This window comes from Phaseolus vulgaris, chromosome 7 (assembly GCF_051622355.1).
Source record: "Phaseolus vulgaris cultivar YP4 chromosome 7, ASM5162235v1, whole genome shotgun sequence".
Classification (NCBI taxonomy): Eukaryota; Viridiplantae; Streptophyta; class Magnoliopsida; order Fabales; family Fabaceae; genus Phaseolus; species Phaseolus vulgaris.
In genome coordinates this window covers 41,483,207-41,496,596 of record NC_143504.1, presented here as the reverse complement: position 1 = coordinate 41,496,596, position 13,390 = coordinate 41,483,207, and the positions used below count along the sequence as shown (strand labels likewise).

Sequence of the window (13,390 nt, the reverse complement as noted above, 5' to 3'; positions counted from 1 at the left end):
AAATTAGATTTATTCGACATAAACCACTCGTTCGTCCGGCTAGAGGTCATGGAAGGACGAAGAGTCGTATAAGACGCAGAGTTTTGTGATGATTTTACCATGAATATCCTGCGGTCGTCCGGTGCGGACCGGTACAGCTATTAAAATGTTTCTATACAAATAAAGATCCAAATCCCACCTCCATAAGTATGCATTGTTTTTCTACCAACAAATTAAGATTGTAGCTTTTGAACAATCACAACTATACCCTAATATTACTTCATTCTAAATCATATAAAAGATTATTTGTATGGTACCTAGATGTATAAGGGCATAAATACGTATAGATGTATAGGTTATTGTTGATGTACATGTACATGTATTTTCTTTCAATTACCTGTGGGTTTTTCTGGGTGCTGATAGAGCAGAACCGTGTCATCATCCACTGCTCCGAATGGCTGAGGAAAATTAGAATCTAACCGTCGATGTCTGATGAGTAGGTTACGTAAGTTGCGTTTGTTCTGCGTTTTGGTCATTTATTCAAAAACCTTTCATTGATCGTATTGTTATTTCTAGTTCTGAATTGATAACAAATCATTCTTTCTTAGTTCATAGTTCTGAATTGATAACAATTTCAGGGCTTCATAGTTCTTGCTACTCCCCAATTGTCTATGGCATCAACAGAATTACTAATACGTTTTCTTCTTCTTTGGTTTAGCGTTTAGGTCGGTTATATGTTTTACTAGGGTTAGAATTGTTTCTGAAAGAGGTGTTCATATTTGAATAAGATTATGTCAACAGGAGAATACTGGTGGAAAGAAAAACAACTGTTTCATATGTTGTGACAATGCAATCTGAATTTATGTTTCATAGGTACAGGAAGAAGCATTGCAGTCAAAAGATTCCATTTTTAATAACAGTCACTGGTTTCCTTGAATAGCCTTGTGGTGACTTAGGTATTTCTTGAATGTACCCAAATGAAACCAGGCCATCAAAATGTTGGAGTTGATAGTGCTCAAACAAAGGTCTTAGTAACATCATTCTCAGCTATGGTGGCTGAAACCACGACTTTCCCCGTAGACTTGATCAAAACAAGACTCCAACTGCATGGTGAATCACTTTCATCGAGTTCTCCCGCTAGCGCATTTCGAGTAGGCTTGGGCATTGTCCGTGAACAAGGTGTTGTTGGCCTTTACAGTGGCCTGTCTCCAGCAATTATTAGACACCTGTTCTACACGCCTATTCGAATTGTTGGGTATGAGCACCTGAGAAGTGTGGTTTCTGCTGATAATGGTTCATTCTCTGTTGTTGGCAAGGCTGTAGTCGGTGGAGCCTCTGGTGTCGTGGCTCAGGTGAGAACTGTTTGGTCTGGAATGTGTTATGTATTTCATCATAGTTCTTGTTGATTTAGTATTTCTCTCAGTGAATATTTGTAATTGGATTTTTTTTACCTTTTCATTTGAAAATGTTGAGCATGGAGATAATAATCAAAGAATATAATATACAGGTGTCAGTGTGGAAGGAAAAGTAGAAAAGTTTCAGCTTCTTGATTTTGAATTCTGTTGTTGAGAGATTGAAGAGCAGATATTATGCTTCCAAGTTCCAAGAGCAACATCTGAAAGATTTAATGAACATAGTATAGCACATATAGTCCTGTAATCCATTTCTCAGTTTTAAATTAATGATTGATTTGGCATTGCATGGCTTTTGTTGTTCTGATGGATGCTTATTTTTTAGTTACCAGAAGGATTAGCATAAATGGAAATTATGTAGTGCATTCAGTGTTATACATAACATCATCTGCCTTGTCTTGATCCCGGTCCAAGTCATTCCATCTATAGGGGGACTTTTTACGTGTTTCTGGGTTTACCTTTATATTGACACTCTCCTCAAGCTTAAAGCTTAGTCAAGTTTAAGCTTACTAAGCTTTAGAGCTTGTCAATAGTACCAATACACAAATGTAACACAAATAACACAGCCAAACTCAACCAAAGAGCTTAAAGGTGTAGGGTTCACATATTGAACTAATAGAAAGATGCATTCCGAATTACCCACCCTATCATTCAGGAAAGACAGAAGTGAAGAAATAGGATGATTTTATCAGTTAGGTTAGTAACCATTAGATATAAAGGATGAGAAAAGGTCAAATAAAAACGAAGAATTATCACCTTAGCATTGTGATAAACTACCATTTTACAATGATATTATCCAACAACAGTAACGTGGAAAAGTTTTTGAATAGTACTTATTTTAGCCACATGGTTTAATGAACTGCTCACCTTTAAGGCTATTTTTGTTTCAAAATTACAATGTTCTGCTGTTTGCTCTCATTATTATAGATTATAGCCAGCCCTGCCGATCTTGTCAAGGTGAGGATGCAAGCTGATGGCCAAAGGATGAACCAAGGTCATCAACCTCGGTATTCGGGGCCATTTGATGCTCTGAACAAAATTGTCCGAGCTGAAGGATTTAGAGGACTGTGGAAGGGTGTTTTCCCTAATATCCAAAGAGCCTTCCTAGTGAACATGGGAGAACTTGCCTGTTATGACCATGCTAAACAATTTGTTATTAGAAGTAGGATAGCCGATGATAATGTTTATGCCCACACATTAGCTTCCATCATATCCGGTTTAGCTGCAACTTCTTTAAGTTGTCCAGCTGATGTTGTGAAGACTAGAATGATGAATCAAGCAGCCAAAAAGGAAGGGAAAGTTTTATATAATAGCTCTTATGATTGCTTGGTAAAGACAGTAAAAGTTGAAGGAACAAGAGCATTGTGGAAAGGATTTTTCCCCACTTGGGCAAGGCTTGGCCCATGGCAATTTGTGTTCTGGGTTTCCTATGAGAAGTTTAGGAAATTTGCAGGGCTCTCTTCTTTCTAATATGGTATTTTGATTTATAGTGCCATTCATTCCTACATAATAAATTCACTAATCACGGCCTACGGGGTAACACCCAGATCTCCCACTCTTTTCAACTTTTAGCTTAGTGTATAATTTTTTGGGATAAATTACAAGTCTCTCTTTTAAGGGAGGATTAAATTATAATACCTATGTGTACTGTCTGTTTTAATGTGAGTGAGCTTCTTATGAGTTATTTTTTTAATCCTCACTCAATTTTGAAACTTTGAAAGATAAAATGAAGGTTTCAGATGAAATTTCAAAGTCAGTGTTTGAGGTATTCAAAATTTCATTTCATTTTCTAAAGTTTCAAAATTGAAGGTTGGGTGTTTTGGTCTTGACTATTCATTGTTGAACAGTGTAGTAAAAATTCAAACCAAATTATATTATCTGCATGCCTGATATAAAATGGATATGCAGACATTTTTTTGGCTCTGTCATGTCCACTTCTTTGAGCAACTTGTCACCTGAAATAGCATAAACTCATGTGGATTCAACTACTTGTTGTCCACCAAACAACGGTGAGAGACAGAGAAGCAATGCAAATTGCATATAAACTAAGTGCAGACAAGAAAAAAGTAGCCCATGAATTATCAGAAACGTTGAGGAAAAACATGATTGATTACATATGATATGAAATTTTGGAAACACATGAAGTGGAGAAAAGAAAAATAAAGTGTGTTAAGAGATTAAATGTTATTCCTTGGTTTTTAGGTGTTTCTTCTTGCACTCCGTCAAATTTCTTCCTCTACTCCATTACTTGAGTGAAATGATAAAAATGTCCCATCTAATTTGTCTATTTTTTGGATAGCTCTTTCCAGAGTATACTCTCGAAAGTTTATTCTAAAAACACATTCTGAAGCATAAATAATATATAATACGTTATGGAAGGTTTATTCTGAAAATTTTGTTCTGAAAAATGTTTTTCAAAATTATATTTCATGAATTCTAGAAAGTATGTTCTAAAATCATTATGGAAAAATAATTCCGAAGTCATTTTTAATATAAGTAAAACAGTCTTTTCCAAAATTAATTTTAATGGGGTTGCAGAGAAATTTGTTGGCGGTGCTGGAAGAAACAACTTTCATTGAAAAAAAAATGCAAACACAAGATGAAAAAAAGATGAGAATTGCTAGTTAATTCACTTCCTAGCTAACCCTCGTGACTAAACATCTACTGAAAATAATTTCCATTGAAATTAATTAAAATTTTAATTTTCAATATCAATTGAATTTTTTCGACAAATATGGATTAAAAAATTAATATCGACCAAGATTAACTAAAATGGTTATCAATATTGATATTTTTAAATTATTAACATATTTAAATATTTTTTGTATTTGGTAGTAATTGAAATATTTTATTTAAACGAGAAAAATTAAAATTTAGTAAATTTGAATTGTTTTATTCAAAGAAAATATTTAAAAAATGTAACAATATAAAAAAAAGAAATTAATTCAATTTGAGTGTTTTAGAAATTAAGAAATTCTGGTTAATTTGTAAAATTTTGAATAAATAGAAAGATATTTACTTTCTATTATTATGTTTTGTTGGACAATTGTTTTCATTATAATGTAATGTTTAAAGTTTAATTTGATACTAAATTGTATTTTCTAGTAATTAACTTGACTTATAAAGGTTATAGATTAATTTGTGCTTTTAAGGACTAAATCAATTTTTTTGTCTAGATTATCACAATTTTATGAACTAAAATCAACAACTAATTTTTTTACTTTTTTTTTTGTTTGGAGTTAAAGAATTCAGCTAAAGTTTGAGATCAAATTTATTAAGAAAAATTGATAAACATGTTGAGACAATATTTCAAAATAAATAAAAGTTGGTTTGAGATTTGTGAATATAAATCAAACCGAACGAAATCAACTCATTTTTCAACATTTATATTAAATATAATACTTAGAAATACACTTTAGTGGATAAAGTTTTTTTTTTATAAAATGAATAAAGTTATAATTGAAGAACTTTATCTCTTTTACATGTTATTGTTTATATTAAAATCCATTCCAATGAAATGTAATTTGGTGGAGTCGAATTCACTTTGTTTTAGAAATTTTGAGTAGTCAAGTAATATTTTCGTATTATATAAGTTAAAAAAGTCAGAAAATAGAAATAATGAAAAGCAGAAAAATAAACATCCAAACAAATACAATACAAAAGATTAAACAAAATAACTAAAATAAAATAATGAGAACCCAGTTAGAAAAAACGAAGCAGTAACCTTAACCTATATTTAGAACCCATAGATCTCCTATTAAACTTTTACTTCAAAAGTCTCTGTTTTTGGTTTCATAGTTGGGTTAACAACTAGGAGATGCTTGTGTGTTGTGCAAGTTGATGTTTTACTTACTGTAATTCAATTCAATTTGTACATGGACCATGGAAGTAGAACATCTTATTTGGATGATATAATCTAACAAAAACTCTTTCTTTACTAGCCAACCTATAAAATCTGTTAGGATCCCAAATATGAAAAACTCATCAACAATTGATTTACATGTGGAGAAAGGGATATTATACTTGTTCATTAACTGTGCTTAATCCAAAGCCCAAACCTGCAGCAAGAATCCATGGAGGGAATGGGTTAGTGGAAAAGAAGCAACTTCTTTTTATGATATCATGATTGTTCTAATGATTATGGCCTAACCTGGATCTTGCCATCAGAAGAACCAACAAAAAGCATCATACCATCTGCATCTGATACTAATGATGTGATCTTTGTGTGACCACCAGCCATTTTGATTGAAGCAACCCGGGTGAGCTTATCTCTTAGCCAAACCTCGATGGTGCCAAATTTTGTACCAGCAAATATGAAGTCACTGTTAATAGCTACACGATGGATATCAAGTCCTGTTGAGAGTGATCCCACCACCATTTTGGAGGAAAGTGAAAATATCTGACATCAATTGATGGAAAAGTAAGTGAAACAAGCAAGGATGCATGTCTATAATGAATGGCAACAACTTTGGTGGCACACAGAACTGTAGAATTGGCATTTACCTTTCCAGCAGTTGCATCAACAGAAGAACCACAAGCAAAGAGGAAATCATCATGAATTCGAAGGGTGTATATGGTTTGTTTTCCCAACAACTTTCTTGTTCCGGAGAAGAATGAGTTTGACGTATTCTTGGACAAGTCAACCTCCTGCCATTATTCACCCCCACAATATTTAAGATGGGCAATAAATTGAAGAGAAGTTTTTTTCATGTGTAGCCAAAGTGGCTTGCTTTATAGACGAAAACAGCACATGGATGTCAATGCTTAAGCTTTCTTTGTTTGTCGGTTGGTTTGTTTCAGGTAAAGACACAACAAGAATATGAAGTAATGTAAGAAGATTCTTACCTGGATGCTGTAACCAGAGCAGCCACAATACAGTTTGTCCCCAGCAAGAGCTAGGCATTTCACATATTTGTTGAAATTGATGAGCTTTGGAGCCTCTGACCAATTAAAAACCTGTAACATCTCAAATTTTATTAATTTTATCTTATGATGGAACTACATTTCAATTTGAGCTGTTCAAGAAACATATTAGGCTTGCCTTAACTCCACTTCCTTGAGATACATAGCATGCCAATTTGGCATTGGCTGTCAGCTCATACACCGGCTCCTTTACGTCATGAACATCTATACATTTAATCTCATCTGGTTTGATTGTCCAAACCTGTACTTCAGCAGTATCATTCAGTGGTGCATATTCGATACTATAATTAAGCTAGGGTCAACAAAAAGATGCATTATGTAGTTGATCATAAAATCTGTTCATTCAAGATGTTAATGGCATCTCTCTTCTACAGTTTTCAACACAAACGAATTCAGGGCTTTTCCTATGTCAAGGACATTCATTTATGTTTACTTATTCTATTAAACTTCACTCACAATCTTAGTTTGGGATAGTACACTTTACTCTTAGCTGCTTATCAACAAGTTTGATTTGAAGTGAAGAAATGTTGAAAGATGTAAACATGCCAAACAAAAGAGCCACTCATCACCTCAAATCTTAGCTACATTTTTAATTCGTGTGTGCAACAAAATAAAATATTGGGTAACCAAGTATCAGACCAGTTTTTCTTGTGATAGTAAGATAGATTACCCGGATGGTTTTGTCTAAGGAACCACTGTATAGTCTATCATCTGAAGAACATAGAGATGTTACAGCTTTTGTGTGCTCATGAGTTTCTTGAATCACTCTTGGTATTCTCTTTCTTGCATCCCATACCTAGTAAGACGGTACCAAGTGACATTGTTAAGACAAATAGCGAGACATAGGCACACAACACAACCACATCGTTTCTAATTGTTAGGACAATCTACCTTGATAGTTCCATCAGAGTGTCCACTCAAGACCTGACCATTCATGTAGTGCAAAGAAAGCACCTCTCCATTTGAACTCAAATCTAACTCCACAACTTCCTTACAACTCCACAACTCTGTCTATAAAATAGAGAATTAAAATAGTTATTTTTCTAAACAGATTTATATTAAAAGAATTGAACTATATTCCAAATTACCATTCTACTCACCACATCAATAGAGTTTAAGTTTAGTAAAGCTTTCGTAATATCAACTGCTACTGTTGAATATCTCTTTAGCTTCCTCATGGTTCTATAGATTCTTTTAGCATAAGCTCTAAGTGCTTCTTGAGTAACTGAAACATTGACCGTTTTCCCATTTAGTAATCCTTTGTATAGAACTAAAAGATAATGTCTACGACTAAGAGTAAATAAACCTACTTGGATCACCAATGAAAGTTTTCAAGGCTAGGCTAGCCAATATCATCTCCTCCAGGTTCTTAGATGATAGCAGGACATTCATAAGTTCTTCAAGCAAGGATTTGCGAGCAACATTCTTTATGCCGGTATCAGGAAGAGTATTGAGCATGTGTGTGAGCCATGCGACAAGAACAAGGCACGATTTTGCCATCTTTAAAGAATTACTCCTTAGGCATTCTTCCAAAGCTTGAAATATTGAACCATTTTCATGGTTGCAAAGTACAAAAGCTACCCTTTTCTGCCAAGAGTTCATAGCATCTTTTTCATCCTCCTACATAATAAAAATCTGTTAGAATGGAGAGAGATCAATAATCAATAAAACCCAAACATCAATCAATGCCACGTAGTCCCAAACCATTGTTTCCATTGATTCATTGTCATACTGTCCCAACTGGCCAGGCTTAAGTAAAGCATTGTAAGGTTGATCAAATCCTGCAATCTTGAGTAACCAAGCTTCAGTGTACGACTTTCCAGAGGTGGTTACTTGTCCAATAAGAAATAGTAAAGCATCCAAAGCCTTCATTTGAGTATTTGAGAAATCCTTTTGCCATAGTGCTTCTATAAGTATCTCTATCGCTTCTTCCCTGTAAATGCTCATCTTCCGTGGCTCAACCTGAAGATTTGACAACAAAATAAATATAGGAAGTAAACAGGAGAATTACATCTTAGTAACAAGAAGTAATCTCAAAAGGTTAACCAGAAGATCAATCTGAAGAAGAAGACTAGCAACAGCAAGTTGATGCTCCATTGGAGCCATCTGAAGATATACAAGAAACGTATGCATCGTACTAAATGCTCCTTCATCCTTGATTGTCTGTAATATCTGGTTGCAGACTGTCCTTCTGTAATGCCATAAAAAATAATAGGTTAAATAGTCTTTTTTCGTCCTTTAACCTCTTTCGTTAAATGCATAGTGAACATTACTCTAGTTTCTATAATACATGTTTCTATTATTTTGTAAGGGATAGAATATAGGGACTGGACTCTAGTTATGCATATAAAAATACTGAACAAGATAAAAACAATGGCATTTTCGTTTGAGAGTAAATAGCTGAAGAGAAAAGAAGATTTGGCTTGTGATAAACAAGCTTCTACCTCACCTATTCAGTTGAACCAGTTCTGAGAGAAACTCCACGCAGATGCCTCGCACACTATCATTTCCAGCGTGAAATAATTCAAGGACAGGAGACAATTCAATTGTGTTGGCTATCAAACTCTTACAACCTTTTTCAGCTTGCATACAACACAAAAGTATGGAAACAACACACCTCCTTCCCTCCATCCTCTCTAGATACTTCGCTAAGCATGGAATTCCATTTTCAGAAATAACACTCAAAGCATTAAGGGACCTGCCATATTCATCCCCTCCAATTAAAATTTGCTCAAGAATTGCTATCGCTGCATCTTTGGGGTCTATAACTAACTGAAAATCATCTGATGCCTCGTTTTCATTCTGAATCACTTGCACAAGAGATGGTACAAGTTCATGTGCCGAAAGCTGAGCAAAAACTGGCCTTAGTTGGTAAATAAGAAGAGCAGCCTCAGCTAAACCGTTCTTAAGCAGAGTAGCCAAGCAATCAAAATCAGAATCAACACTGTTAAGTGTTTCTCCAACACTTTCATCTAAAAAAATCAGTTCAGAAAGTATATAAATTGATGTTCTCAAAACTTCTCTATTCATAGAAGCTGAAAGTATTTCCACCAAACCACTTATGATTGTTGGCTTTGATAAATAAGCATGAATCTGAGGATCAGTCTTTGAATCTTTCCATAATCTTGCTATTTCCAATACAGCTTCTTCACATTCTTGCAAGTTTTCTGATGTACAAAGACTTGAAATGTAAGGTTTCAAGGAATTCAAAATTGTTTCTACTGCAGCTTGAGATAGCACACTAGTTGGAGATGTTGCAACAGAAACTCGCATAAATCTGTTGCTCCTTTGTCTAATATAATTTTCTTTGTTCTTCAGACCTGGTGAATCAGTTGTTCTCTGTGTAATGGAGAGCATTTGGAAGTCTTTTGCAGATGGAGAACAGGAAGAACCCCTTGGAGTGTTAGAATTCGAGAGTTCTTGCGCCAGTTCGGGATTCTGTTCTTTCCATGATGTTATCAATCTCTTCAAAACATAGTTTGTTTTGGGCAATATATTTGCTGATAGAGGCTGTCGTGTGATGGGGCATGTCGTGTTACCTGTTCTGAGCCATTCTTGAATTGCTTTTCTTTCATATGTCTGCCCTGTTTCAAGGGTCACAGGATCACAAAATATCTGACCTGTGATTGGGCAAACAAAATCTTTAGGTGGTTTTGATCCAATTGCCAGCTTCTCTAACTTAGGCAACGTAGTGAAGCTTTGATTTTCCTCGTCATCACTTTCACAAAGGGAACAGCAAACCAAATATATTAGCACAAGAGCATCACAGAATATAGCTTAAATGCAAAAAATGGTGATTACCTGTCATTTAGTCCTAGGCTATTCCCACTGTCATTATTCATACTTGGTGTTTGGTTATTGTTTTTCCTCTTAATATTCTTCAAGCCCTATATTCCAAGGAACCATTACATAGTTGAACTAGAGCAATACAAGTACTAAATAACAAACGGGATTGTATAGATCTTATCCGGCATACCATTATTTCTTTATCAGAGTTGAGAATGTGATCAGTGCTCAATTCCAGAGATGATGATAAAGAGTCAGAAGTAGTTGAGTCCCTCAAACGAGTAGACAGTAAGCGAAGATATTTGGGTTCTCTTTTACGGTTTGTATCAGGATTTGTGGATGAATTATTTGGACCTGCTTTTGGAGAATCCAAGGGAGAGAAGATATCAGGAGAATGAATCTGACTCTTACGGTTTGATAGAGGCACCTTTGGCTCAATATCCTCATCCTTGACCGTCTTCGTTCCTTGTGATAAAATATTGTTTTTTCTTTCTGAATTCACAGAAGCATCATCAAACTCAGAATCTGAATCATCTTCATTCTCATCCTCCTCATTGATACTCTCCTGCATGTAATAATTTATCATAAGGCCTATACACTATGCTACTCTAAAATCTAAACACAAGAACTATATTATTAACAACAAGCATATGGATATCTTTGCATCACCTTAGCACCCCATATGGATGGTTTCTCCACCTTTGATTGGCTGGAAGTTGAGTTCTCTCTGCTGAAATTCAAAATCCAGAAAGAAAAGATATTATGAGGCTCAAATCAAACGATATAAACTGTAAGTCGAATTCTCTTTAGCTAAAGAGTTGACCAATATAACAAACATTTTGGTACTGAATTGTAAAACACAAACAGACACGTGAACACAGATTCAAAGAAATTAAAATCTGTGTTTGAAATCGAACCTGATTGTTTCATTTACACCATCTTTAGATCTTGTTGTCAAAGAGAACCCCGCACTCTTGGGCAAAATAGGACCAAATTTTACAAAATCAGGAACAGACCGACTCAACTCATGCAAAGGAGTCCTTGGTGGCTCAGCAATGGGCAACATATGAGCTGCCTTCTTGCCTGATGAAGTGGAATCAGAATTCATGCAATCCTTATAATATTTTGCGTATAGTCGTGTGTTTTCATCCAATGATTCTGCATAAAGCTGCTCCAGCTTTTGCAATTTGTCTAACTCATGTGGCCGCATAGAAAATATCAAAGACTCGTTAAAAAATCGATCAAAATCAGCTGTAAAGGACAAATCACTAGAGTCCGGCATCACTTCCATCATAAGCCTATGCCTCTCTTCAGAATACCAACCCACAATTGAGCTCATGTGTGGAAGAAACAGGTTTTTCCAGAGTTCAGGAGCAAAATCAATCCGTGAAAAAAAAGGGTCAACTGTGAACATCTCAAGAGCATGGAGAACACAACTTTGAATGTTGCTCCTCAACTTCCATAAGTAGGATAGATTGAGGTGTGCCCAAGCTGAGAGGTAGTAGTTTGGCACTCCAGCAGTCTTTTGCTTAGGATTCAACATTGCACACACTTGCAACATCTTCTCAGCATAATCTAGCCTGGCAAGCTTAGTTTCCATGTTATAGGTATTGATAGCTTCTTCAAGGGCTTCAATACCCCAATCCAGATTTGCTAATACTGCTTGATCAGAGTATTCCACCTCAGTGTCCTTATCACAACTTCCTTCTTCAGCTGCTAACCTCTCTGCACACTGTTCTTTGTGCTGAGCTCTTTGCTCTTTGTTGATTAACCTATCTTGAATGAAACTATCAATAGTTGTAGTCAAGAATCTAACAATGTCCTTCTGATCCATTGTGAATCTGAAGTTCCCTGCCATCTGTCAGGTGCAATCACAACAAAGAAAGCTTAAATGGAATTTTATCGGAAGCAATACAACTTAACATATAAGGAACCAAAACCATAATCTGTTGACAATTGGAAAGTACAAGAATAGTCTGATAAGATTTACAACCAAACAATTGCAGGAAAAACAACGAACCTATCAAGGTGAAGTCAATATTCAGCATAGGCCATCATTTAGGTACACTGGGATTTAACTAACCACCGATTCGATTTGCAAAATAAATCTAAAATTTTAACCTCAACCGGTATTTCTAAATCAATACATGCATAATTTTAAGCACAACTAGAGCATAAGAATGGTCAAAGATTAACGAGGAATCCCTCACGGAAAATGATTAAGAAAAAAGTTTAACATTTCTACCATCCTTTTGAATCAAGTAGTTGTGTCATACACAACTGAATATCCCATCAAGAAATATACATTTGTGCATGTAGGTTGACCAACTAAGAAAACGGCAGAAAAGTACACATACCCAACAAACTTAACCCACCACTTCGAATATCACTCAATAAATAACCACATATCAAGTCAACATCTAAAAGGTAACAAGAATCAAAGCATAACCCTGATCACGATAACCCCAGATTAAAATTTTCCAAAATATTACACCTTTGACCTTAGTTCCTCTTTCCCTTCTTTCCTTCAACCACACTGCAAATTTTCCAGAGATGGGGTTATGGTAAGGCTCTAGCAGGTGACAGCAGTGCACAAAGAGAAGTTAGCACGTGTGCGTGGCTGCATAACAACTCAAATTCTGATGAAACGAAAACTGTTTGACAATAGGCTTTGACTTGAGTTTTGATGAAAGAAGAAGCGTCTGTGAGATGGACATGAGGAATGTGCCAAGATGTTCAAGCCATGTAGGGAAGAAAGTCTCCAACGAGAACAAGAGGAAAGTTCTGAGAAGACTATTTGCGTATGTACATGGTCGATATACAAGTTGAACAAGGTTTGAAGTAGCTGTGCCTGCCGGCATTTGGACCAAGGAACATAATATTATTATATTGTTCAAAGGTTAAGGTACGTGATAATAATATGGCATATTATATCCTTAAATTATTAACAATGTGATTAGTCACGTATTACTGTGACAACCTTGGCCTTTCGGTTTTAACTTGACATGGTTGAAGTAGTGAAACAAACAATTCTCTTAGCTTTAGAATGGATCAAACCAACAACATCCCATAAATATGCCAAAAAATACTCTTCCAGTTTTTACTGTTTTCCTTTTTTGGTTAGTGAAGAAGCCATTTTCGAGGTGTCACTGTCACATGTTAATACAAATTAAATGCCATCTATTTCTAACTCTCTCTTTCTTACACATTTCTTACCTGTTATTTCTAAATTAGTAAGATCTCATGAATGTTAATATTCTTCTTATCTGGCGGATTTCTTATTGTCCCCT

At 35.2% G+C, this 13,390-nt stretch overlaps 2 protein-coding genes across 10 annotated transcripts; one reads left to right on the top strand and one right to left on the bottom strand.

The window, feature by feature from the left end:
- The first annotated feature begins 212 nt into the window (after window positions 1-212).
- On the top strand, window positions 213-3,051 carry UCP3 (Mitochondrial substrate carrier family protein). 5 transcript variants are annotated; one of them, XM_090305394.1, is made up of 3 exons: window positions 213-475; window positions 967-1,331; window positions 2,319-3,051. In XM_090305394.1, exons 1-3 carry the CDS (start codon window positions 472-474, stop codon window positions 2,859-2,861), a joined length of 912 nt encoding a protein of 303 aa, XP_090161520.1. In that variant the 5' UTR covers window positions 213-471; the 3' UTR covers window positions 2,862-3,051. The 5 variants fall into 5 exon arrangements, with proteins under 5 accessions (XP_090161520.1, XP_090161519.1, XP_090161521.1 ...); XM_090305393.1 differs by having other exon boundaries at window positions 213-484; XM_090305395.1 differs by having other exon boundaries at window positions 214-852.
- Window positions 3,052-5,124: 2,073 nt separating this feature from the next.
- On the bottom strand, window positions 5,125-12,933 carry LOC137828523 (putative E3 ubiquitin-protein ligase LIN-1). Of its 5 annotated transcripts, none has more exons than XM_090305296.1 (17): window positions 12,595-12,933; window positions 11,018-11,958; window positions 10,770-10,830; window positions 10,291-10,665; window positions 10,116-10,201; window positions 8,764-10,032; window positions 8,361-8,505; window positions 8,019-8,276; window positions 7,625-7,934; window positions 7,415-7,539; window positions 7,206-7,325; window positions 6,985-7,110; window positions 6,433-6,555; window positions 6,237-6,347; window positions 5,895-6,038; window positions 5,542-5,790; window positions 5,125-5,449 (listed from the first exon to the last, which is right to left on the bottom strand). In XM_090305296.1, exons 2-17 carry the CDS (start codon window positions 11,956-11,958, stop codon window positions 5,432-5,434), a joined length of 4,461 nt encoding a protein of 1,486 aa, XP_090161422.1. In that variant the 5' UTR covers window positions 12,595-12,933; the 3' UTR covers window positions 5,125-5,431. The 5 variants fall into 5 exon arrangements, with proteins under 5 accessions (XP_090161422.1, XP_090161418.1, XP_090161420.1 ...); XM_090305292.1 differs by having other exon boundaries at window positions 8,764-10,048; window positions 10,117-10,201; XM_090305294.1 differs by having other exon boundaries at window positions 8,764-10,048; window positions 10,117-10,201; window positions 10,770-10,827.
- Window positions 12,934-13,390: the final 457 nt, after the last annotated feature.

Bases quoted from the DNA above. Each gene is read 5' to 3' on its own strand.
- LOC137828523 (XM_090305292.1), bottom strand. From the start codon at position 11,958: ATGGCAGGGAACTTCAGATTCACAATGGATCAGAAGGACATTGTTAGA. The intron at 10,666-10,769 runs GTGATGCAAAGA...TATTACATGCAG, and splicing joins CATCCATATGGGGTGCTAAG to GAGAGTATCAATGAGGAGGA. The intron at 10,049-10,116 runs GGTAATCACCAT...ATTTGGTTTGCT, and splicing joins TAGCCTAGGACTAAATGACA to GTTCCCTTTGTGAAAGTGAT.
- UCP3 (XM_090305393.1), top strand. The intron at 1,332-2,318 runs GTGAGAACTGTT...TCATTATTATAG, and splicing joins CCTCTGGTGTCGTGGCTCAG to ATTATAGCCAGCCCTGCCGA.